We start from the raw sequence: 25,910 nt of genomic DNA, 5'->3' as shown, positions 1-25,910 counted from the left end.
TTCACTGCAACACTCCTACAAGTCCTTTCAAATGTAGGCAACAACATGTTTTACATACTGAAACAAATTACTGCGAATGTAATGTCAGTTTATTCACTATTATGCCCAAGATTCATGTACGCATGTCACTTCGTATGGCTACATCAGATGCTTAATCTGTACCTGGAGGTAATGAATACTATACAAATATGTCACGTTAGTTAATAGACAATTATTAAGCTGAAATTTTCTGGCTCTTTGCCACATCATTTTAAGCAATGTATTGTCAACTAAATTATAAATCTCTTGACCCTTCACATGTCATCAACATTTGCGCATTACCAATATGTTCAGCCTAAAGCTACAATGCAATTAGTCATTTAAATTGCAGATATCTTTCACACATAAAAAGAATTAAGTTCATCTCTAGCACAGAGAAGGCACGATATGGGCCAATGAACTGTATTTCTGAAGTACATGAATGGCAGTCAAGAATATTTTTGCCTATTTACATGGGAAAAAATTAGTATCAAGTGAATGGCCTAGACTGACAGCAGCCAGGAAATTCAGCGCTGAGATTGAAACTCTCTAGCTGGCAGGGCTGCACTTAGGTCTTGCAGCAGATAAGTAAGATGCTGAAGCCGTATTTTATAATTGCAGTAACACTTTTAGCTCCCCTCTTCCCCAAAGGTGTGACCATGCTGTAGACTCTTCAATTGTCCCGACAGCCAGAATAAGAACCAGAAAATGAAATCAAGAGTCTTCATATATTAAGCATATACAAAGTAGAAAAAAGAAAACCCCTCCTGTATCACTTCAGACCTAAATCTCAAAATGGGCTGGCGGAAAGGGTGGTAGAGACAGAGAGGGAGAAAGAGAGGGAAACCCCTCAAGTGTAGAAATAGATTTTGTAGCCTCGCTCTGAACACCTACTTACAATGCAAGTAGTATAGGTCCAATTTCAAGTGATTGCTTTTAAATTCATTCTCTGCAGCTTTTAAGAAAATACTTCAGCAGACTATCATGTACCAATGCCAAGCACCAGTCAGCAGCCTCTCTGCGCCCCATGGATATACAGGGAGCAACAAACCTATCGTCCATTCGCTACAGAGCCAACTTCTGCATTTAATTCACATTTAGACACAGTCACGTCCTTAACACCAATACTGAAGTCGGTGAATTATGCTAGTGTGTCCTCTCATCAGAAGAGCTTATGGCCAGAAAGGTGGCAGTGACTTCTACAGCTACAGCTTATAAGAGTGTAAAAGCCGGACAACTACCACACAGCCCTCCCGCAAATGCCAAAAAACCAGGAGTGATTTGATTGCCACACAGTGGAAAAAGCAAAACATCTCTCTTCCCCAAACATTTGGAAGAGTTAGGATTTTCTTTCATTCTGCAGAAAAGGACTTGTTGCTTAAAAGCTTAGTTCTTCCCAGGTCAGCCTAAAGAGCATTTCCAAAGCTTAAACACACACCACATACAGAATATGTTTGATCAACATGCATACTGGCATTCTAAGCTGTAAAGCAAGAAGGGTAAGTTTAAATTCTGCTAACAATGATCAGATGTGGCAGAGTCTTTGCCCTAAAAGAGAAGGCAACAAGCTTGTTTTCTGCATCCATAATCAATACTAAAAATGGTACAATGACCAGCGTGATAAACAAGACATTTGTCCCATTTTTTCTTGCCAAATTTCTTCCCAGAAGGAGAATACAAGCTTATTTGTGGACTGCCATAATAGAAGACGTGCATCACTCTGGAAGCATCACATTATTTTATGCACGTTGGCCAGAGCTAGGAGTTTGACAGAAAGAAAGTACTTGAATGGCTCTGCACTGACCACAGGGTATCAGCCCCATCATTTACTTCTGTAGCAGCTACTTGCAGTAGCCTAAGTGTCCACAGCAGAGCTAGACTACGGGTGGCAAGCCAAGACCCACGCTTACTAACAGAGCAGCCAGTCTTGGCAGTGGACAGAACAACCACAGGCAGTATCTGGAAGAAGAAAATTTCCTTTGCAATTGGATCAGGCAAAAAGAATGAAAAGACACAAGATTTATCCCTGAGTCACTCAATGTGACCAACCTGGAAGGAGGCAAGTGAAGGACACACCACCAACAGGAGCACTTTGGGGCAAGACAGACTGCACCACTTTGAAACAGTTAATGTGTTATCATTGAGCCAGAAAAGAAGCAAGCAGTCTCCCCAGAAAAATTACACAGAAGTGCAGGCATCCAACTAAGTTTTCCTGTATAAAGTAGAAGAATGGTCAACCACGGTCTTCAGGGGCTGACCATAAGAGTAACAGCCAGTCTCCTAACTCTACTTTCAAAAACATGTAGACTTTTTTCCTCCCTGCTGTATCATACCACACAAATATACTGCTCTTAGTTCAAGGCCAAAACCAACCTTGGAGCTGGGACACCTTTGGATAGAAGGAAAGAAAGTTTAAGGACTCAGAACTGCAGCCTGTTTCCTCACAGAAAAAAACTTTAAATATCTGCAAGGGTTTTCAAACTTCTAAGACTCCAGTTACAGTGAGAATGAGACAAAGCTGTTTCCAAAATAGCTTTGTCATCAGAAAAGCAGTAAAACTTAATCCAAAATAATCCTTGACTATTTCTTAGCATTGAAAATATTATGGGGCATGTTACCAACAAATAAAAACTATGAAACAGAACACAGAATCGGGAAAATAAGTCTGTGGTTTCAAGTTTACTTTTTTCTGATTTGTTTTAGAAGTCTCCCTTCTCAAGATGAGTTATTTTTCAATACTTCCCAGCCTTTAATTCATTACTGTTCACCACAGGCCCCAAACTGGGGGAGGAGAAGAGGTGGGTAACAAATACACAAACCCGAAAACACATATGAATCAAATCCAAAGGCCTCTCCCCATCATTTTATCCAAAAGTGTCCAGAGGGACCAGATGAGAGATGAAGATATTACCACCTCTGGAATACAAGTAGCACCAATTAACACATTTTGACAATAGAGGGATTTTCTTACCAGGGCTTCCTCAAATTACTCTTTCTGAACAATACCATTCAAATGTTAAGTTGCAGTGAATAGAACATGCAAAACTACCCAGAGAAGAGGAAAAAAATTCTTATTATACTGATGCCTTTTTTCTTTTTTTTTTTTTTTAATCAGGCCTAGAGCATTACCCTTATTTTTTTCATTCCACGATCATCATGGATCTGCCCCTACTGCTATTTCAAGTTTAGCGATACATAAGCAATAATCATGGTAAGATATAATTTGTCCTTTTTATATTGCTTTTAGGTCCAAATTAGTTAACAGACACTCACTGGGCAAGAACCTCTTTCTTTATTTGTTACCCACCACACTACGAGGTGATGTCGTTGCTGGTAAGCAGGCTTCTAGCTGTAAAGCACATGCTCATGTCACCGCATGTTCTAGTTCCCAGATTAAAATAAGCCATAATAGGTCTCCGTAAAAGACCAAGTAAAGAAGGCAGGATTTCAGAGCACAAGATAGGATGAATGTGCAGGAATCAGGCATTCAACTATCCCAGGAAAAAGACTTTCCAGAAGAGGTGCAAGCAAGGTGGCAGAGCGTGCAGAAACAGATACCTAGGGCTGAAGAACCATCCCAATTAAACACAGATGCTCATTTGTGGAAAAAGAAAACATGTTATGCTAACAAAATGCTGTTCTTAGCCCTCAACACTTAGTGTTACTGCAACAGAAGGTAGCAGATCCATATCAACCCAGTCTGCTGAGCTGCAATCTTCCAGTACCCATTACATCTTGGTACTGAATAAACAAAGGCAAATATGTAACCAGTTTGCTTACAGAGTTTCACTTTTTTAATACATACTGTAACTGGTTATTTCTTCCCTGTCTCCCCAAATACCTTAGGGCTTCAGTTTACATTAATAATGGCTTGAAACAATTCCTTTCCTTTAATTATTGCAGTAGACAATGATAAAAAGAAGCTGAACAGAGTCAACTTTGCTCTAACATAGACATAAGAGATACAAACATTATACAAAAAACATTATCCAAGGAAAGTTGAAGTCTTAGTTAAAAAACTTAATGCAGTTAGCATCAGTGATTTCATTCAATACTGACAAAGGAGCATTCAAATTCAGGAATAACTTCTTCCATCATACCTGTCTACCAAGATATTAGGCTTTTTAAAAAAAAAAAAAAAAAAAGGTCACAGGAGCATTATACACAGATTTACTCCTCGCCATTGCACAGCCAGGAAGTTCTGACATTTAAGATTACTTGAGAGTAAAGCTGTCTGTATTTGCAATTTGAAATGAGAAAGTACATCCTGCCTATTTAAATTATTCTCAGACAGGTTGCCCAAAAAGATGATTTTAAAGATGCCCAAATGTGTATCTGCCTAAGGCCATATTGTACTTGCTTTCAGTTTCAAAGACCTCCTTTCATCTCTGAAGAATGGAATGTTGTTTACTGCTCAGGATGTTTTGCCGTGTTATCATGAATGTATTACAAATGTTCTGCTTCTTGAACTAGAGAGTGTTTGTCAAAACCATTCTTTATTCTACATGAGAAGTCTTAAGCCTTTTATAAATCCTGCTCAGATATATTGGGACACTTAAACGTCTAAGTCTAAACATCCTTCTCAAGTCTGCTATTCCACATAATTTCACAAAAAAAGAAAAAAGGTCCACAGAGAATTGCTTTCTGGTAGCATGAAACCTAAGTAACTAGGCACTGGAATGCAAGATTGCATGTGAGAAACAAAAGCAGTTTCACTGGCAGAATTACCTTCACCTACTGCCCTTATAACTCAGTCTAGTAAGGCAACCTATATGAGAAGCATCTTAGAATACAGCAGGTACATTTGTAACAATTAAACGCTACCAAAGTTTATGGTCAGTTTTAGGCACATTATGTCCACATTCTTTTAAACTGACAATGTAAATAATGGATCACCACCTTTCAAAAGCAACACTGTTATCTGTCTCACTTTGGCACAATCTCATGAAGCTTTTAATAAAGCAGACACACCGCAGACGATGAGAAATAACTGAAAAGCACCTAACAGGCAGACCTGTTAAATATTCAGAAACAAATCCGGCAATAATTACAGAAAACCACTACGAAGAACAGGAATAGTTACTCGATAGAAGCTTGGGAGAAGAAGAGAAAAGGATGGGGAAAACTGTTCTTGTGCTAGACTCATTTTTTCAAGTTTTTCCAGTGGTATTATGAAAAAAATAACTATACCTTCAGCTTCATGTGAAAGTGCATTAAAAAAAACTTCAAAGAAGTGAAGAATACCTGCTCAAAAGCTGGGAACGCTGCTTTTTGCAGCTTGTTTAGATACAGATTCCTTCATTTCACTATTTCACTTGCGGTAAAAGGAAGCATTCACGGAGCTAATTGTGAGTCCACGGCGGGCGGGGGGGGGACCACCAACCACCGTCAGAGAAACTAGTCTACCTCGCCTCCTTAGAGAGGTCTCTTGTCACACTCCAGGCTGAGGCAAAACCTACAGGACAGATGCCACCACTGTCTCAGTTACATTGCAAATAACTGAGCTTTATACAAGGTCCTCCAGACTCCAGTATACAAAAATGGCAGAGTATTTTCAATCCTAGCATCTATTTAAGCTTCCTAGGCCACAAGAATGAAAAAGACTTAAGGTTTATCAGAAAGGACAACTTCACCACCACTTCTTCCACACGAGAGTTACTTTCCAGGCTCCTGTTCCCTGTGCTTGGGTCACAAGCCATCCAAGCTGTTCACTTGAGGAACACTGAGGCTTCATGAGAAAGAGGGGCAAAACTGGCAACAACAGTTGAATGACAGCCCGCAACACATTTCTCCCATCTCCAGCCAAGATGATGATCTCTAACAGAAGTAGGCTGTCAGTCTCCTTGGAAAGAACTTCTGCAGCTCCATAAGCTTCCCAGCTCCCGGAAACAGTTAAGTCTCCAGCACAACATTAAGAGATTTGTTCAGACCAGGATTTGTTAAAAGCAGCTTCAAGGCACTTTTAAAACGCAGCACAAGCCAGAAAAGGTGATCTGGCTCATTGCAGAACTGAATGGTCTAGCTTTATTTATTTATTTATTTATCATTTTTCGGGGTGGAGGGAAGGGTCTAGCCAAGGTGAACTCACGGTATACTTGAAGAGTCCCTATGCATTGTGCATAGAAAAAAATCCACAGCCAAATGTCAAAGCAAGAGCCATTTCAAAAGCCATCCAAAACAGCCATCATGAGTTCAACTGAGGGGCCATGACAACTAGCTGCTGTGGAAGACCACCACAGCTTTGTTACCCTCCACTACAGATGGAAATTTCTCTGAGCCATCATTTCATTCAGTCCTTTACACACAGTGCTCTTACCCACAGTTCTTCCTACAACACACAACTAAACATCCCCATCAAATTTACCCAAAACAATCCCTTCAAGTATCTAACACACAGACTAGTTCTTACAGTATGTAACCAGCCATTTCATGTAAGAGAATTCTCACTCTTTCCTATAGGGAAGGATAAAAGTAATTCAGGATGAAGACACAACAACATGCAAGTCATCTCCGTACCTCCAGCCCAGATCCAACGTTTGATGAATCCAATGGTCTTTTCTTTCTTGGTCCGATGGCTGCCAAAGCTGTGAGGTTGGCTTCTCTTTGTTGCATTTGTGCTAACTCCAATTGTTGCATCTAATTTAAAAAGAAAACACCTACATTAATTATGATATACAGTACCCTAAAGGTCTTGTTCTCTTTATGGCGCCTTCAGACAGCTCTGCAGTCCCTACTGAAAGAACGTATTTCACAGCATCTTTTCCTGTCTTTCTGGACACTTTTGACAGATTCCAATACTCAGTCACACTTAGAGACTTGAAACGCTAACGGCCCTATACATAGCACTGTGTAAGTAACACTTTTTATGGAGACTGCATTGTGGTATCATTGCAGCCTTAACAGGAGCCTTGCTGCTAGTTCCTCAGCTCATAAGCTTTTCCATTTCTGATTAACAGAAAACATTGATCAGAACTGGTTTATGAAGCCAGGTTAGTGTTAAAAGTTGAAGTCGCCAAGTTCTATGAACTGGGCATATTCTTAATTCAAAATCTCAATTCATGACTGCACAAGCAAGACACTCAATTTCTTTATGCTGCATTACCTGAACCCAGCATTCAATATTGCCATTGTGAAACATCTTATTATCCAACTGAACAGGATGCTGCCAGTTCACTGATGTTCTTTCGTTTCCCAGTATGTATTTGAATCTTCAGGCATATCTGAAGCAAGTTAGAGATACACTGCATATATTTATTTTCACTCAGCTCCAAAAACTGTTCAACACAAAGAAATCCTTAGAAACAACTTCTACCTGGTTTAGGTAGACTTGGGATGGGAGAGAAACCCATAGTCAAGAGAATTAAAAAAGTTTTCTCTCTCCCTTTCAAGGTACATACTACTTCATTCTATTTGATAACTACAGATGCCAGCTGCTCTGGAGCTCAACCCAGTCAAGACTGCTAATAGACTTACTAGTTTGGATGGGCCACCTTGCTAATGCAACCACACTGCTTTCAGATCCGCCAGCTGCCCAACTTGGAGCATGAGTGGAGGGGAGTGCTCTCTCTCTGTGTAGACAAGGAAGCTTTTCTGTTCACTCATGTTGAGCTTGTACTTAAACACAAACCTCTAGGTTTGATGTTAATCCTTAAATGATCCAACATCCAACTAGAACAGCTCCTTAGCCCATGGCTCTCCCCACTCCCGGCACTTACAAAATCTGTTTGGATGGGAATTCTCTACATTCGTGCACGTCCACATCTTTAAAGAAAGTACAGCCATATCATGGTAGCAAAGCATCCAACTCTTCTCCATTCCCTCAACCCCGCAAATCATTAAAAAAAAAAAATTTGTTTGGAATTCCTCATTGAGTCAGTACAGTTATTTTCCTTACTAAGCTTGCGATACACTATGTTTTTGTTTGCTTTTCAGCTCTCGGAGATCCCACTTGGAGAAGAGAAATTCAGCTGCTTAAGAACTGAGCTTGTAGCACCTACAGAGCATTACTCCCCCACTTGCTACTACTTAAGTAAGAATCCACAATAAAAAAAATACCATGGGGTTAGGGGCCAGGGGGGGAGCTTTTTTTTTTGTTGTTGAGAGTTTGGGGTTTTTTTTGGGTTGGTTTTGGGGGTTTAGGTCAGTTGGTTTGTTTTTTTGGCAAGTCTGTTATTTTTACTTCAGATCAGTAGACTCATTCTTACTTTAGTGATGCTGGCAGCTTCACATCAGGTATTGCAGCCAGCTAGGCTATTTAAAGAAAAATGGTATTTCAGTGCAAGATTCCTAAAAGGACATCCTGCCCTGTAAGACTCAAACTATAGAGATGCTCAAGATTTTTCAACAGAAATCAGGGAATGCAAGACTTTGACATACATATGTTGAGAGTAGTTGGGTTTTTTGGGTTTTTTTTGGAAGATGAAACAAATGATTCAGTTATGAAAACAACACCATTTGCAAGTCAGCTTTGATCACACTATGTAGGCTTTTCCTTACAGAAATGTAGTAGTACTTCTTCAATGCCAGATACCATCATTCACTTCCCACACACACTGTTCTTTGTGTGCAGTGTATATATAACTGTATTTATCAGAATTACTTCAGTTCTGAATGGGGTTTTTTTTTGTCTTTTTCAAAGTATATAGTATTGCTTTCAAGAATATTTTAGAGACTGTAGGGTTTTATGTCCTTTAAACTTGAAAGTTACAGTTCTGCAATTGTCTGACATTACCTCCAGCTGGCCTACTTGCATAAGATGTTTAAGATAAACTTCCCTTTAATGTCAGTCTTACATATGTATATTTATATTCAGGAACCCATTGCAACCAATCAGGAATGGGGGGGAAACATGACTAAATCTGAAAAAGTAACTTGAAACTTCACAAACTCTGTGAAACACTGAGGCTTAGAAACTATTTTTATGTGACATCTTCATCACTCCCTGGATTAATCAGGTGCAATAAAACACTGAGATTCTTTGGCAGAGGCATGTGCTGACTTCCAGCCCCAGCTGCCCAGGCCTCCAACACCTGGAGCCACCCACACTTACAGGCAGCTATGGAGCATCCCCACAGAAGTACACCCTCCTGCTAGCAATGTAGTTCAGTCGTCACAGTGGTTGCATGTAGACCACAGTCTTCTGGCCATGAGGAGAGGCATTACAACATACCGTGCACATGGCATCCCTCTGGGGGCAGATTAAATTCCAAAAGGCTCCAGTGGCAACGAAAACCAGAAGGGGAAAGATGATTTGCTTTACTTCTAAGAAACATTACACTTAAAATGAAAAGGACTTCTAAAACCATTAAACTTAAAACAAAAAATCAAAACAAAAGCCTTTACTAGCCTAACCCTGTGCTTCCTTCCCTGGGATTCATTAGAAAACATATCCTCCCCTGCCCCCTCAATCCTACAAAACACATACAAGCCAGCTTCACTGCATTTAGACATGTCAAAAATGGGTGGCTGCTGAACTTTTGGTCACTGGCTTGAAGCAGCATAAGACCCCTTCTCCTTTTTACAGCTGACGTTGATGGGCAGCCACAGTAAAGACTGAGGACAAGAGGTACAGCTATGAACTAAATACCGAGGGGGCTCTGGGTTGGCATCAGCACAGGGTGGAGGGGGACGGGGTGGGTGGTGGTACTCTTGGTGGAGTACTAGAATGCTGGCCTGGCTGAAGACTGGGTAGCGCCTGGGCACCATCACCATTTACCCCATGCAATTCAAGCTGACAAAGCATGCTGTCGACACAGACACCCTGCAGGAACGAGCACTGCTGCTGGAGGGTAGTGCTGGCAGAAAACCCACCGATACGAAGAATGGGATAACACTTGGTGGACAGTATGAAGAAGATGTGCTTCCTAGAAACAGAACTGATGCATCTGACCATGCAGTTCCCAAGACAATGACGGAAACGCACATCATTACCATCATCTACTCTCCCCAATACATTTTCCACCTCGTAACTGGTCAAACAATTTTTCAAATCAGGCAGAATCTCACCAGGGTTTTGGAGCAAAAGAAAAGAGAAATCATAGTCTTGTCTAGAATGCAACATCTCAGGGATTTTTCTGAGAATATAATTAAGACAAATGAATTTAAACACTCAATCTCCATAAGGGACTCAACAGATCCCCATTAAGAGATATGGGCAGGCATCCAAACTACTCTGCTGAAGCCAGCAAAATCATCTCTTCATCAAGTTTTGTTCCATTAAAAAGTGTGAGATTAAATGTCCAAACATTGTGTGAGCAGTTAAAAGCAAGGATAAGGAGACAGGCAAGATAACATCAAGGGATACCTGAGGATACTGGTTGGCTAACTACTGCCGGATTTTCCTAAACAAGATTAGGAAAGAGCAAAAGGCAACTTTGTTGAATCAAATCTTTCTTTAACAGACAGTTTTGTAGCACACAAGTTAGGGCAGAAAGATCACTTGCGTGAAAGACAGTGAAAGTAGTATGTATACTTTATTAAAATATAACATAGAGAAGCTGTATCTAGTATTGTTTCCCTTCTAGGGGCCAGTTTTACTAATACTAGTGTCTCTGACTAAAATAGGATACAAATAGGAACTGTCATACCCAGGTTTGTATCTTGAAAACAGACAATTTTCTTCCCTTGATAGAGGTGCTTAATGGCGATTTAAGAGGAGCAGAGGGAACCCGCGCCATACATCGGACCCACAAAGTAGCAGGTTTCCCCTCAACCTGACCTACTTCATCTGCTGAAAGATGCTGCTGTTCCACCACGGCACAGGAGCCCAACACATGTTCTGTTCAAAATTCATTCCTCAAGGAGGGCACTGAGAGGGGACAGTCTCCAGGCAAGAGGCAAATGAACACTCATGCTCCTTCTCCTTTTCTGATTTTCACATTGCTAAGAATTGCAGTAGAGTTCTAAAAACGTGTGTATAAAGATCAAATTGCTATGAAAACGTCTCAGAACTTGCAAAATAGTCTTTGTTGCTGCTGGCCTTTTTAATAATAAAAATAGGGTTTAAAGTCTGGTCTTGCAGCAAGCAGGAATCTCTAGGGTGACACAATAACCATTTTAGTTAATCTGACCTGCAGCACAAATCAAGAAGTAAGGTATGTTTTAAAGTCCTCCCTTATAGTGAAATGGCATTTGCAGCATAGCTGTAATCACACAAAATGAAAGGTTTTAAAATTGACCTCTCTGTTCTTCACTCAATTCTCTACTGAGAAAAATATTTCCTTTCCTGCTCACAGAAATTCTATCTTGCTTATGTCTCATACTCCACATTTCAGACAATATGCAAAATCTATTTTTACTGCTACACCAGTGACATTTTTGTGGCATTTTAATATTAAAAACTAAATTTCAAGTTGCATCACAAGACAAGAAGTACTTCAGCTATGAGGTGCCAAGACTTTTTTTTTTAAAGCAATACTGCAGGTTGGTTTTAAACCCTTTCAGTTACAAAGTACGTGATATGCGGTTGTTAGCATTATCAGAGCTCTGATAATTCAAGCTTTGCAAATCTGGCAAGATCTTCCCTAAGCACTGCAAGGGAGAATCCCTTAAATGCAACTGAAGAAAGGAAAAAGTATACTCTACTGCAAATAAAGTCAACTAATTCACACCAGCTAATCCATGATGTGTACAGCAGCAGGTGGCTATATTATCAAAGGGGGGAAACAGAAGAGCTACCTAGCATCTTCTGTTTACCTTCAGAAAAGGAGCAACTAAAACCATCATGTCTGGTCACAAAGTACCCAAAGCAGAACAGGGTATTTGGTATAAGCTTTCATAGAAGACAAAGCACATGAAACCTTTACTCTCTAGATCCTCAAGAATAGTTTTACCAGGGAAGATTTCTCTAAAGGTCGAGACAAGAAATTAAACATCTGTATTAGCCAGGGCTCACAGAGCAGTAACAGGTCTGAGGTTAAAGAAAAGCCACACAGGTGGCACTTGTCCAGCACAATGCTGGCCGATAAACGCATCTCAAGAAATTCATACCGCTGCCCACTTCTGCAGGAGCTTTAATATGTAAAGTACTAGGAAATGAATGAAGAGAGATTTCTTTTCTCCACTTCTCAGATTTAAGTGCTAGGAACTTATGTTTGGGGCGGGGGGAACATCTTGGCAATGCAATAACAAATAAATACAGCCGTATGGATGTAAATGAGCTCAGAAGAAATGCTGGTAAGACAGATGGGGAAGCTAAACACCAAAATCCTGGACTTGGTTATAATTAATATATGGGAAAGACTAAAAAGCATATGTACAACATACTGGGTTTAATATCAAGAAAAAAGTGGGGATGTCTCCACATATGACATTGTAGGCTGACAGACTATGGGACAGATTAAATAAATATTTAAAGTAACAGAAGAACTGGCAGGAAAGGAAAGCAGGGAAGGCTGAAGACAAGTTAATGTATGCCTAAGGGTTATGTGTGCTATCCAGCAATAAGTACATCAGGAGTAATAAAAGCACTAAAGTAGATGAACAAGAATTTGTATAAGACTTGCGGGGGAAGAAAAGCAGGAATATAAGCATACAAAAGAGGCAGAAGCCCCCGATTCTTTCAGCTTCTACAATAAAGAAATTTAACAATTAATGAATATTAAAATTCAAAATAAGTCAAAGCAACTGTGACCAAATATCAGCATTTACTTTTTTCTAGTTTGCTTCAGTGGAAAAGGAACCTGAACATCTACATGGGTCTTTACTATTGCCATTTACTGTATATTTTTAAAGAATTAAATATTGAGGTACCTTTTAAGTGGGGCCACTTATCCTACTGAACTGACTTCTCTCTCTTCTTTCTATCAATTCTTTTTTTTTACCATCTTGTTCAAAGTTTCACTAGGTTTCATTGTGTCCTCCATTTAGTGCTTTGAAAGTTTTCTACTGCTCCCAGTCACTTCTCCCTTCATTGTCTTTGGAAAAAAAGAACTCCAATTTTTTCGCATTCCCTTTAAGCATTTTAAGGAACTTGTGACGAAAATGAAAAATAAACCTTAAAAATCTGTTTTCAATCCCAAGCCTCTCGCACTGGTTGTCATAAAGCTCAATGAGCATTACTGCCTCCAGCCTCTACCTTTCCTATACAAAATTTTCTGCCCTACAGGTTGAATGCGGCTGAATAGCAGACTTCTCATATGGGGGACACTCTCTGAGGAAAACTGACATTTGAAGGCTGCATATTTAAACATTTATCATCCTCTCCTCTTGCCTATAATGCAATTTCTCTTCTTGCAATTGCTTCCTTTCAAACTGTTTTAATTAGCCATACAATTAGTTTCCACTGACTTTTCCCTCTGTTGTAATTTAGATTTAACAGCATAAAGGCAGAATAGCACACACTAGTTTGATACGCAGTCCTAACTTGTAATAGAGCTGTATGTAATACTGTAGGTTTCTTTCAGGTTAATATTCCACATACATGCTTCAGCGGCAGAATAGCCCCTACCATGGCTATGTCCCCCAACACCAGGTGCCTTCTCTGTCTAGAAATAAAGGGTGCACTAAGATGTTTTGGAGAACAGAATTTTTTTTCCAGGATAGCCATGAAGTAATCTACCCATTAAAAAAAAAATTCCTTCAGTTGATATTTGACATTCTCCAATATATAAATAACTAGGTCCCCACAGAATTTAAGAAAAAAGTCCAGGGTGCAGTGACTTCTTGACTTCTAATTTTGCCCATTCCTGTTAAGAATTTCCCAAGTGTGGAGCGTGTATTTCCTTTTACAAGTTTTTTTTTTTGTTTTGTTTAACAATTACTGATGCATGTCTATGTATTCTAGAACACCTGGAGCATGCTTTCCCCTGTGCAGTCTCATCAGCTTGCCTTACCTGGAGGCTCAGAGAAGTTCCTGGGTGTCTAGCAACCAGCATCAAGCTCTCTTTATGTGTGTTTTCAGACACAGCCCAGGCTACTTTTGTTGCAAGGCCAAGGAAAGGCTACAGCACACCACACCAAAGCAATATATTCTGTAGTTTTTGTTTCAGATGCTATCGTGAGAAGACTGCTCAATGACCGTCAGCAGACCTGCACTGTCACAACAGGACAGTGCCCAGCCCTTGCAAGACATTACTTTAAAGCCAATCACAGCTCTTCCAAACGCATGATATTTTGAATGATTTTCAGCTGCTGTAACACTGCGCATTCATTCACTCACTCTTGAGGTCTCAAAGCTAGAGAACATTTAAGACTTGTCTTCCACCTGCAAGTTTCTCCATCTCATTGTGCAGTCCACCCAATCCTCATTCTTGGTACATAACTCTCTGGCTCTCCATTATCATCTTTTTGTCATACTTTTAGTCCTAAGTTTTCCTCTATTAGCAAGTTTCTAATCCAAGGCCATACTTTCAGCTAGTTACATGTCCATTATAGCCTCTCAGAGAAGCTTAGAAAAGGCTATATGAAAATCCAAGAACAGGCTGAATGGAGTTTGGGGGGGGGGGGGGGGCAGTGCTTTTGTTTTTTCACTAGATAAAGATAGGCGCTATCACCTTCCAGCCAGATGGTTTCAGGGTATCCAACGCAGCATCTCAGCTTTTTTCTTATACTCCTTCAAAACACCAAGCTGAATGCCACATAAACAGGGATTTGGTTCACTTTTCAGTTTGCTCAATAATCTTAACACTTCACAGGATTTCCATCTCTAACTTTCTGCAAGACTCGTAATACACCGAATCTCTGATGATAGCCCTTTGCTGTTTGTAGGGCTACACTGCAGATAACAACATTTATGTCTGTTCAATAATCATGCTTTTTTTTTTTCAAAACATGCAGAAGCAGGTAAGAAACACTACAGAACAATAAAGATAAGTCAGATAATTAAGCAGAAGCTCTCAGGATATCACTGAAGGCTCATAAAAAGCCAACTGACCGCGATGAGATCTTATTTTGCTCGCAGCATCTTGTTTGCTTTTTTGAGAGGTTGTGGTTAACTAGGGAGTTTCCTTTTCCTCTGCCACAAGAATGGTCTTAAAGAATTTGAACCATTAGGTCCAGAAGACTAAATACAGAAGCAGCAGAAGAGGTGTGGGGAAACAAGGAAACAAACAGCTTGAAAATGTGGGTTGGAGTCGGTAGAGAGAACAGCAGACAAAGGATCAGGTTACAGTTACTTGTTATCTGAGAATGTGAGAGGAAATAAGGGAAAGAGTTAGGATGGACACATGAAATGGAAAAAAAAAAAAGATGATTTTTGAAAAAAGATACTACAGAACAACTAAATTTCAGTCAATACTATATAGCACTGAGGAACTCACTGGAATAATACAGACTTTTTTTTTTAAATGTTTTTGATGGGGTTTGTTTTATCTCAACAAAAAACCTAGGGTTTGCTATTTTCCTCCCAATCAGTTGATACTGAAGGTATCGAATTTTCTCAGCATCTCATCTGCTGCTGTCTTGTGACATCTGTGTCAAAATCGTAACAGTAAAACACACAAGTGCATCAAGGAGGCAGGAACAAGGGCCTGGGAAGACCTGTGCAGTCATAAATGAACAGAGCTGCTGGAAGGGCAAGGAATGGGGCAGGAAAGTCTGATGTCCATCAGGTGCTTGCTCCGCTTTCCCCTAGTTCAAGACACAGCTGCTCACCTTTATCCACCAATGGATGCTGCAAGGTGCCACAAGGCAAGAGCAGAGATGAAGGTAGCTACTATGGCATAAGCAAAGATACTACGATACCTGTTCACCTGCTCAACCCCAAGCAGCAATGTTGCACACATACAGTCTGAAAGGTTTGCTCAGCCTCAGCCTTAAGCTTCCTGAAGCCATACAAGCACACTCACTTTTGAAGATGAGAGACAGAAATAAAAAAGATCAGGGTTTATATTTAAATTTACAGTACCCACTGTTTAATACTGACATTTTCACAGGTCTTCTGGGATACACTGTTCATATGGCATGCTTGCGCATTTGACAGTATCCTACACCTACTCAATTTAAGTAAGCTCATTTCAAAAAAGGGATGAAGCCAGAGATAAACTATAAATACAGCTACAGGAATTGCATCAACTGAACATTTTCTTTGAAACTGGAAGTATAGTTGAAAGTAGAACAGGAAATAGCAGAAAGCACCTAAAAAAAAAGTTATGGTTTAAAAGCACAAGCATCAGGGACAGCGTGAGGACTGTATCCTCTCAGCTTGAAGTGGCAGATAAGGCTGAATGAAAAGCAGGGGTAATTTACCCAGACTTCGGGAACACCTTTGCACAAAAAGCTGGCCCACGAGGTAAGCAAGGATAAAATTCTTGAGTGCACAAAGGAGCAGCTTGGGGCAAGCCTTGCAGCTGCCTCAGAAGGAATGCGCACTTTCTGTAGGTATTAAAATCTGCTGAAACAGGTGAAAGGGAAGTAAATAAAGACTTGATTCACAGCAAGCTACATAGACTAAGAATATAGGAAAGTAAATGACTTGGCATAGGGGAAGTTTGAGGCAATAGGTCATGCAAAAAGGGATGAAAAGGTCACAGAAATTATGTATAGCCTTTTGGATAAAAAAAATCCACTGCTGAGTCTTTGGATGTACTTCCAGCAATGTTAAGATGTTGCCTCCAGCTGCTGGATGACAGCACATCCTGGATTTATAAGTATTCATTGTTAGGATATACATTGTATTTTGAGAAACGTTGCTTTAGAACATGCTCCAGTGCTATTACCCCACACCCTTTCCCTTCTCCCGAGGGTCACCATCAACACATAAAAGACAGCTTTGAGGAAGGCAGGCCCATATTCATTCTTTAAGAACTTCAACAGGATCAGATCAGGCTTTCCAGTGGATACTCAACCAGAGTGGCCTGGAAAGGATATGATTCCAGCTGACAGACGCATCAAAATTCCCCAAGTGTGGTTTCTTAGGAGCAGGCTACACTCACAACATGACAAGACAGACACACAATGGTAAGCCTTTTCAGGCTTTCATCCCAGTATACACTATGCTTCTACATTACCAGTTTCAGCCTCTGAATATTTGTTGATTTTTATTTTGCTCTTATTCCAGCTCTACTCATGTTTGCATTTTTTAATGCAAATGCGTGCTGACCATTTATCTCCAAACTGTCAATAAAGTGCCAAAACTGACCAGCTGCATTTGGGCTTATTTCCACTCAAGCTTGAGATGGTCCCACAGATAAGAAAGTACCCCTGGCACAGAAGGTGGGTTTCCCATGCAGCACGTGAAGCCTGGAGAAGTTCCAGCTGCCTCATTCTCTGGAGAGCAAAGCAACAGGACAGAGGGCAAGACAATACCAAGCCAAAGACCTGGCTTGTCCCAAGAGGCACATCTGCCTCCTTTCGGTGAAACAGTTGGAAACCACCACTCTAGGAGCAGCAGAGCATGGAGAAATATGCAGGACAAGTCCGATGAAGGCTGTGTTACTCTGGCACAAGGTAAAATGCACTGAAGGAGGTGAACTCAAGCACTTAGGAGAACACCAGGCACTAAACTTAGACGCCTTCTCCGCTCTGCTGGCTCCTTTTCTGTATACCTATATGCCACTTTTCAGAAGGAATCTCACTAACAATACCAACCAATCTAAAAAAAAAAAAAACACATATCTAACTTCTTTCTGTTCTAAATATCCCAATCATGGAATATTTTTCAAGATCCTACACATCATTGCTCAGAGGAAAGAGAAAAGAAGCTGCAGAAATGAATCGCTTTGCAGTGTTTTATTAAAAGAAAGAACCTCTAGAAACGACCAGATGATGCAGAGGTAAAGCCACCTACAAAACAAGACAAATTAGCATCACCCACTGGTTGTTGATCCTGGTGGCACTAGAGGCAAACTGGGAAGGGCTTTAGGGCAACTTTGTACTCACAGATTATAAGCATGAAGAAAGATTTATAAGCAGAAAGAAAGAATTAAAAGATAGATAGTAAAGCAAGTTCCTTCTCTTGCCTCTTATTTTACAAATTTCTTCTATTATGGTGCAAATCCAGAGCATTGATTCTAATACTATTTTACTGGATTTCCATTTGTTTTGCCTGGGCTCCTACATTAATCCAAACAATAAGGGCCTTTAAAGCATTCATAAATAACCTGCTGCTGCTGCTGGCACCTAGGAGCCAAGTGCAGCAATGTTAAGCAACAACAAATTTCATAGTTCAAGAGGCACAGTTAAGGAAAAAGGTTGCTCAGAAAATCACTCTCATTTACCACAAAGATCCTTAAAAATTGCATGAAATCAGTCAAGTAACTATAGAAACCAATTTCTTCAGCTCTGTATCACATGTCTCACACCTCAATTGTCTTTATTATCGTCTGCTGTCAGATCCTTAATCAGAAATGTGAACAGGCTTGATGATTTATTCAGCAGGGAAAAGAATCTGTAGGTCAAGTGAAAAATTTCACACACACATACACACGCACACACATCTTCAACCTTAGGTACTTTCATTTCATTCTGTTCCCAGTAGCTCTGGGGGCAACTCCAGTGAGATCCAATATTAAGGCTCAATTAAAATAAGCTCCAATTAGTGGAGCTTTTTTCTCTCAGGCTAGAAAAGTCAGGAAATGGATATTGGGAAATGTAAAAAGTCAGCTACTGAGAGGAGGCTGCAGACATAAATGAACTTATTTGTTGATTTCTACAGTTGCTATGCAGAGGCCTCTGGGAGTAAAAGCTTAACCAGTCTAAGCTATAAACTAAAAACCCCTGCAGCTAAACATGAACTGTGTGAAACAAGGGCTCCATTCCAGAACAGAAAACTGCTGGGCCCAGAAAATTAAAAGCCAGAGGCGTTTTCCATTTAAAACTAAATCCCAGTACCGCCTCCCAGCCAAAGAATTATAAGCAGTATCAGATTTACAAAACGAACAATTACCCTGGAAAAATGTAGCCTATTGTACAGTCCCAGATGCTAAATCTCAAAAAGTTTCTTTTTTTTTTTTTCCCTAATCCCACATTATATTCCTACCAAGTGTACTGCTGCAGTTTACAAAGGACCGTTTCTAGACAGGACTGAAACTACAAAAATAAAATGTTAAAAAAGAGAGCTCATAATTCATTGACCTCATTTGAAGCACTGCCCTTGCCTGTGGCAGTTCCTGTCCTTCCCCAAGGCCTCTGCAAATGGTATGCAGCAACAAAATAAACCCTGACCTAATTGCCAGGACAGGGCTGCCAACCTTCTCTCAACACACAAAGGCAAGCATGGTAACTGGAAAGTCCTACCTCTTTCGCTTTCTGCTTTAACCGCAGTTGCTCTGGATCTTCTTTATTGGAACGGCTCTACCAAAGGAAGAGGAAAAAGATTGAATAGAAATTACTGGCATCCAAACACCATCGTATCTGTTAAATATTTAATAAATGACAATTTTCCCTGGTGATTGAAAGATTTAGCTCCAGGGGTGAATGCCTCAATCCAGACTGGCTTCCCTCCCCCTCCATGCACATACGCGCACCCCCCTCCTCATCTGGGCCGGCTGCCTCTGCTCTAGCCTGAAGCAAGATTAAGCTGAAAATGATGCTAACACTGTCAGTCAGGTCCAGTCTAGGCATGATGTTGTTCATGTCAGCAGCAGACACTTAAAAAGGACAGGAAGTATAGGAAAGAAAGCGAGTCGTACTCATGCAAGTACAACACAATTCTTTCAAGCCTAGATTAGGCTTCCACCCAAGAGGCTCCAGAATTCAGCTTGAAACGAAACCGAAAAAACAACAAACAGAATATGATCAAGTCACATCCGATGCAGCAACATCTACTGATTTTTCCCCCCCCCCTCCTCCTGTTCTTGAGGGAGGGAAGGGGGAAGAAGGGTACTTACTCCGTACTAGCAGTGGCTCCATCAGTGGTTTGCAGATGCCAGGGTACCAGCTCCAAGGCTAGCCCTCTGATCTGACTACAGAAAACATACATCTGGCAGGGTGGTGGATCTCACCAGGCTCCAGCTTGAACAAGCATAGTGAACCCATATTTTCAAACAGTGCCATACACAGATATGGAGAAAGACATACCAACTTCGGAGCCAGAAATAAAGCGAAGGATGTTTACAGCTATGTGAATACTTCTTTTGTTTAATTTTGACCAGTAGGAATAATCTCAAAAGGAGAGTTCACCCCGCCACACATTTTAAAGAACTCCTGTGATTTTTTTGAAGAATGTAAAGAGCTAAAATCCTTTTCTATATAGCCTAAGCTATCCTAAACATTATGGATTACCAGATAGAGGGTTAAAGGTCACTACATTTAAAGCAGAAATAGGAGAAACCTGAAGATGTTCACCAGTCTAAAGGATACCACTGCTTCCTTGGAAAGCAAGAAGTGAAGTTCTTACCTTGGCTGCTCGAAGCAACATTTCACGTTCCTCTTCATCCTTTCTCTGCTTTTCTAGGTGATCAAGCTTTTCAAGAAATCTCAGCTGTGCTCTGGTGTCACTGGATAAGATGTACCTATCACTCCCCTGGAAAGAGAAGTTTGTGATTAACAACCAGACTTTTATATACACCACTAGAGCTAATAAACCCAATGGGAACAACCTGAAAAGATGAACACTTATTTTTTCAAAGATGAAAAGCGTAGGCTGTTTTAGAAAGACTTCAGGTGGTAGGTAGTCATTTACACATTTCCTCTCCACTGAAGCATGTTTCCTGGCATCTGTGATTAGTAAGGTGTTATTGAACAAGTGACATTAAAAACATCCAGTGTATATTGACTATAACAACAATAAAGTCTTTAAGTCTAAAGGCTAAAATTTTGTTTTAAACACCAACTTCATATTCAGTAAACATACATACAAGACTGTCTTCTGGACAGGTTAAGAGGGGAAAGAAAAAAAAAAAGCATTGTAAAGCAGCAGAACATCATATTCTTTCCTCTTTAAAGAGAAAGGGTGAAGAAAAAATAAAATTTGAAATTTTAAGTTTCTCATGTCTGGTGTTCTAGTTTCAGCCATTTAATCCAGAATTTGAAATAAGCCTCACCTAGTATTTCCAAAAAGAGGTTTTATGGAGCAGAGGGGTGGTTTAGAACTAGTTATAATGAATCTGGGGGTGGGAAAAGTGATGTAAATTATATATGGTTTATTAGAGCTTTAGGAATACCTATTTTTGCCTCAGTGGATGCTCTCAAGTCATAGAACAGTTTATGTTGAAAGGTGACCTGTGGAAGTCATCTGGTCCAGCCCCCTGTGCAAACCTGGGCCAGTGAATACTAATGAATAGCTCCAACAATAACTGGACATGCATGCATTGAAACAAGACTATGGTCCTTTTGGTCTAAAAAGTAACAATCAGGAGTTTATTTTTCATACTATTTTTTCCCCTCACTGGAAAGTCTGAGTTTAGTTTTACTTTAGACAGGAAAGAAGACAGAGAAAGGAAAGATGTAAAATGCAGTCAACTGGCAATGAAAAGCTTGTTTTTACTATTCTGTTCTTCCAAAGACAAGCTATTTAAGCCATGTGTTGGCCAGAGGGCATTAGGCAAAACAAGGAACCGAGCCCATTCTAGATGAGACATGTCTGTGCCACCTGTTTGCACCACTCTTTAATGCACGTCCTAGAGTCATTTTCTTTCTCCGTTACTTTGTGAACTTGTCTTTTCCTGAGAAATTTATCCTTGGGCTTTTACCAGCCAAACACACTATATACTTTTAGCAACACTTCTTTCTACCCTACCCCAATCTCACACTTTGATGAAGCAATCTTGACACACAACTGCTCTGGAATAAGTACAGCGTATTTTAAAGCTATATTTTAGGCAAGAGTATATTCTATACTCAGACTCTTCTTCCCACGCCCAGTCATATACTTTTAAAAGCTGGGAGGAAAGTAAAAGTCTTCTTGTGGGACACTGTTGTCTCCCAGTCTTAATTCTCACAACCCAGCCAGAGCATGAAATCAATCCCTCTTCTGGTATTAAGTCTGGTCCTTTTCAATGAGCCACCACATTGTCTTGTATCACCAACTGTGGCTCACACCACACCATATGTTGCAACCAAGGAGACTTTCTTTCCCAAGCAGAGTCTGTGATTCTGCAAAAAAGTCCAAGAAACCTTTCCCCCCCTTCTGTTACTGCTCCAGGTTTTTTTTTTTACTGCTCCCCACAAAACATGCACTGTTTTGAGTCAGTCTCAGTTCATTAGTACAATTTGTTTTGAAGCAGGAGTTTATAAGAATACACCACCATACCGCAATCATTTTGAAGAGACAAAGAAGCAAGCTGTATTACCAGATTATTTTTTACAAAGTTTAAGTGTTTTGCTTTGGAATGCCCAAAGTCGGAGTCAGTACTTGATTGTAAGTCAATACTTACATTTTTAAAGCCAAATCAAAGACCTTATGCCAATTAGGAACACAAGCTTCTCAACCAGAAGCACCCCAATGCACTACCATGAGCTCAGATGGGACAAGAAATGGGTGCATTCATAACAGTATTTCAGCTCATCAACAACTGTTTCAAGATACCTTATTTCAAGTCTTTTTAGAAGAGAATCACCTGCAGTTATATTTTATCCTACTCAATAAATTTGCTCTCTGTGATCATTTAGCACTGAACCGCTTCGACAGAAAACATTATATTGTATACCTGTTCATAACTTGTAGCCACTCCTGCTGTGATGAAGCAAGCTGGCTTCAGTTTTTGTCCATGTAACAGTTTAACTTCCTCACATAAGGCCAAACTGATCCCAGCTACAACAGTGCAATCCCAACAAAACTGAAGTTACAAGTGTAGTCGAGAACATAATTTAACTTAGTAATAAATAAAGCATGTAACCACAATACACTGTGGTTAGATTTGTATGTGCCGAAGCTGAACTTGTATAACTGACAGTTAAAAAGTCATTTTTACTTTAACTGAGCTAAATTTAACCCAAAGTTCACTGCACTATCCTGAAAGAAGCTATTGCTTTCACACAACATCTACACAACCTTGTTATGAAGTTCATTCCCCCACACTTTTTTTTTTTCCCCCTTCAAGAGAGATGTACATACTCAAGACCCCTCCATGGATGCGCTCTAAAGCATAGCCAATTCCTACCAAAATTTTTACGTTAGGTTTACACGTATTTGAAAGAAGCAGCATTGAAGCAAAGCATTCCCAGGCATGTCTTTAGTGAGAGGAGAGCTGGCAACAAATTCAAGAACAGCTATATGCCTTGACTGCTATTTGCAACTTCCTTCCTAGATTGTCACATACCTGTAAATGAATCTGAAACCTGACTCAGGCACTTGCGGTTTTAGCACCAGGAATGTATTGCACACCCATGGGCACAAAGGGAAAACCCACATACAGGGAAGCTGCACTCCAGTTCACCAAGAAAGAAGTTGGAAGAATCCCACAACGACCAGTTCTCCCACAAAATCTGAAGAGTTCAAGTCATGTTGAACAGCCTCGATGAGGACAGAGCAGGAATGCAGGCAGTTGCAGAGACTCAGCTACTATGTGGGAACCTATTAAGCTTTGGCTTCTATACAGTCAACCCCTAAACCAAGTTAATAACAGAAAAGCTTCTGATAAGTTACTTCTGCACTCTGCAGTTTGATGGCAGTGCAGAGTGGGTAGGAGGAGGCTGTCTGTTTTCACATCTAAGAGCGTTCAATCCTTTGCTACATTTAGAGCTTACCCCTTAAACCAATGCAGCTGCCACACCATATTGCCTTACAGATAGTGCAGTTTAGGGTTGCAGTGTTTTACTGCTATTGCACATGGGGAAGATGTTTTTATGGAGCAATGTTTATAGCACAGCACCATACCATGCCTCTCAAAGCCATGTGCTCATGGGCTCCAAACACAGGAGCACGGCAGTCATCTCATACTGTGCTGAATCCATCCACCTCAAAAACATTTTTTAATCATTGTACTGTTTAGTTACCATTATTAATTCTGGTCTTGGGTATCATATTATGTCACATGCATACTCTTATACCTCAGCAGTTCTCCAGATCATAGGAGGGAAGCAGCCGAGGAAGCAAACCAGCTAGCTAATTGCCTTTATGGTCTTACCAAGGCTCTATAAAGGCACTGCAACAAGAGTCACAGCACAGAGAGCTGTTTACAACAACCTGAAAGGCTATTCCTACTTCAGATAGAGACCACCATGATAGTTTTAACCTAATTAAGTCAGTAACTTCCGATTACGCACCTTCCCCCCCCCCCCCCCCCCCCCCCCCCCGCCCTTCTTTAAATTTAGCAAAAAAGGACAAAAGTTGGCAAGTCTACATGGTGGCATGGTATGAAGCTTCTACCCTGCCAACTCACTCACTCTCTGCAGGGCTAGCCATCAGATGTAAACTGCTAGGCATGAGCTCAGCAAACTGGGAAGAAAAGTTTCCTGAGCATGATCCCATGAATTATTGGCTTTTTACACCAACTTCTACCCTAACAATAGGTTACCTTGGTGTACCTTCGGCACATACAAATCTAACCACAGTCTGTATTGTGGTTACATGCTTCATTTATTACTAAGTTAAATTCTGTTCTCGACTACACTTGTAACTTCAGTTTTGTTGGGATTGCACTGTTGTAGCTGGGAACAGTTTGGCCTTATGTGAGGAAGTTAAACTGTTACGTATCCCTACTACTGTCCATCTTTCTGTGATGAAGATAGGCCAATACATCAAGCCTTACAGGGCAACTACCCAATCCTCTCGGAAAGGCTCTGGATAATTCTCCGAAATACAGGGAGCCCACATTGCACACTGGTACCTGCTGATAGCCTAGAGGGAAAAGAAGACAGGGGCAAGCACTGGGGGAGATGGAATACAGGGCTGTATAAATACTTATAGAAATACACATCAGGGTTCCAAAACCCTGTAGTGTTCTGTTCTTGAGCTCCAAAACCCTGTAATGTTCTGTTCTTGAACTTGGATATCTAAAAGCCTGTCAGCATCTCTCACAATAATACTACTCACAAACGCAATCCTATAGGACACTCATCTGTAGTGTAATACCATCTTCCTAGCAAAAGAGGGTACCCGTGCCTCTAGGATTATTATACCCATTAGGTTTTTGTTTGTTTGTTTGTTTTGTTTTTGAGAAAAGACGAAAAGAAAGCAAGCTTATTGCAGTCTAACAATCTTATCATTGCTTCTGGCAATTCAATCAGACAAAAACCTATCAGTTTGTCTATTGCTTTAGTTCAATGAGAAAGAAATCAGCCCTATCAAGCCCACTGTCCAAAAACATTCCCTTGTGTCCTTGGTGTCTGCAAGACACTAAGTCCTACTGGTTACTCAGGACTTAAGCTTCCACCTCACTTTTGCTCACAAGCTCTATTGGATCTCCCACTTTGGAAAGACAACACAGGACATGTCCAGATTTCTAAAGACTTCACATAAAAAACTCAATACTTGGATTTTTTTTTTTTTCTACTGCATCTTCTTCTGGCAAGGAACAGCATACTCCCAACTGCTCCAGATATCACTATAAATACTTTGACATTTCCAAATAGTTCCTGTTCTTTACTATTGTTTCTCCAGTGCTTAGAAGCCTGTAGAAAGTGCTCAGTACAAAAATAACTCCTATCCCATCAGTTAGTTGCTCTTGTTAAATTTTGTTAAGTATAAAGTTCCTGTAAAAAAAAAAAAAACTACCACAAAAACAGAACTTAAGGGTTGACAGGTACATCTGCTTCTAACTTCCAATTTTTTTTCTAAAACAGCTTGATACTGAAAAAAGTAAGGACTAATATCTTATTATTGAATGATAAAAAAAAAGCAGCCTCAAAGAGCTATTGTGGCCACTAGTAAGTTATTGCTTCCCATTTATACCATACAAGCATCTTAAGGGATACGGGCTCACTGGAACCCAATATACTTTATATTGAATGGAGCTAATACAAGAGGGAGGGGAGGGAATCTTAAGTAGTACTGGTGGAAAAAACGTTCCGGAAACTTTAAGATCAAAGGGATCTCTGCCTTCACATGGAGTACTTTCTAAAAATAAAATACT

At 40.3% G+C, this 25,910-nt stretch overlaps 1 protein-coding gene across 1 annotated transcript in view; it reads right to left on the bottom strand.

The window, feature by feature from the left end:
- The window catches only part of TAF4B (TATA-box binding protein associated factor 4b), a 73,971-nt gene that overhangs the window by 4,776 nt on the left and 43,285 nt on the right, over positions 1–25,910 (bottom strand). The window contains exons 13-15 of the mRNA XM_075705706.1: positions 20,294–20,419; positions 19,192–19,248; positions 6,535–6,654 (exon numbers count right to left, since the gene is read on the bottom strand). Of these exons, the coding sequence (XP_075561821.1) occupies positions 6,535–6,654; positions 19,192–19,248; positions 20,294–20,419 (303 nt within the window). The remainder of the gene's footprint in view (positions 1–6,534; positions 6,655–19,191; positions 19,249–20,293; positions 20,420–25,910) is intronic.

This window comes from Pelecanus crispus, chromosome 2, assembly GCF_030463565.1.
Source record: "Pelecanus crispus isolate bPelCri1 chromosome 2, bPelCri1.pri, whole genome shotgun sequence".
In the NCBI taxonomy this organism is placed as follows: domain Eukaryota; kingdom Metazoa; phylum Chordata; class Aves; order Pelecaniformes; family Pelecanidae; genus Pelecanus; species Pelecanus crispus.
Note: the sequence above shows the minus strand (reverse complement) of the source record. Positions and strands in the feature narration are given on the sequence as shown.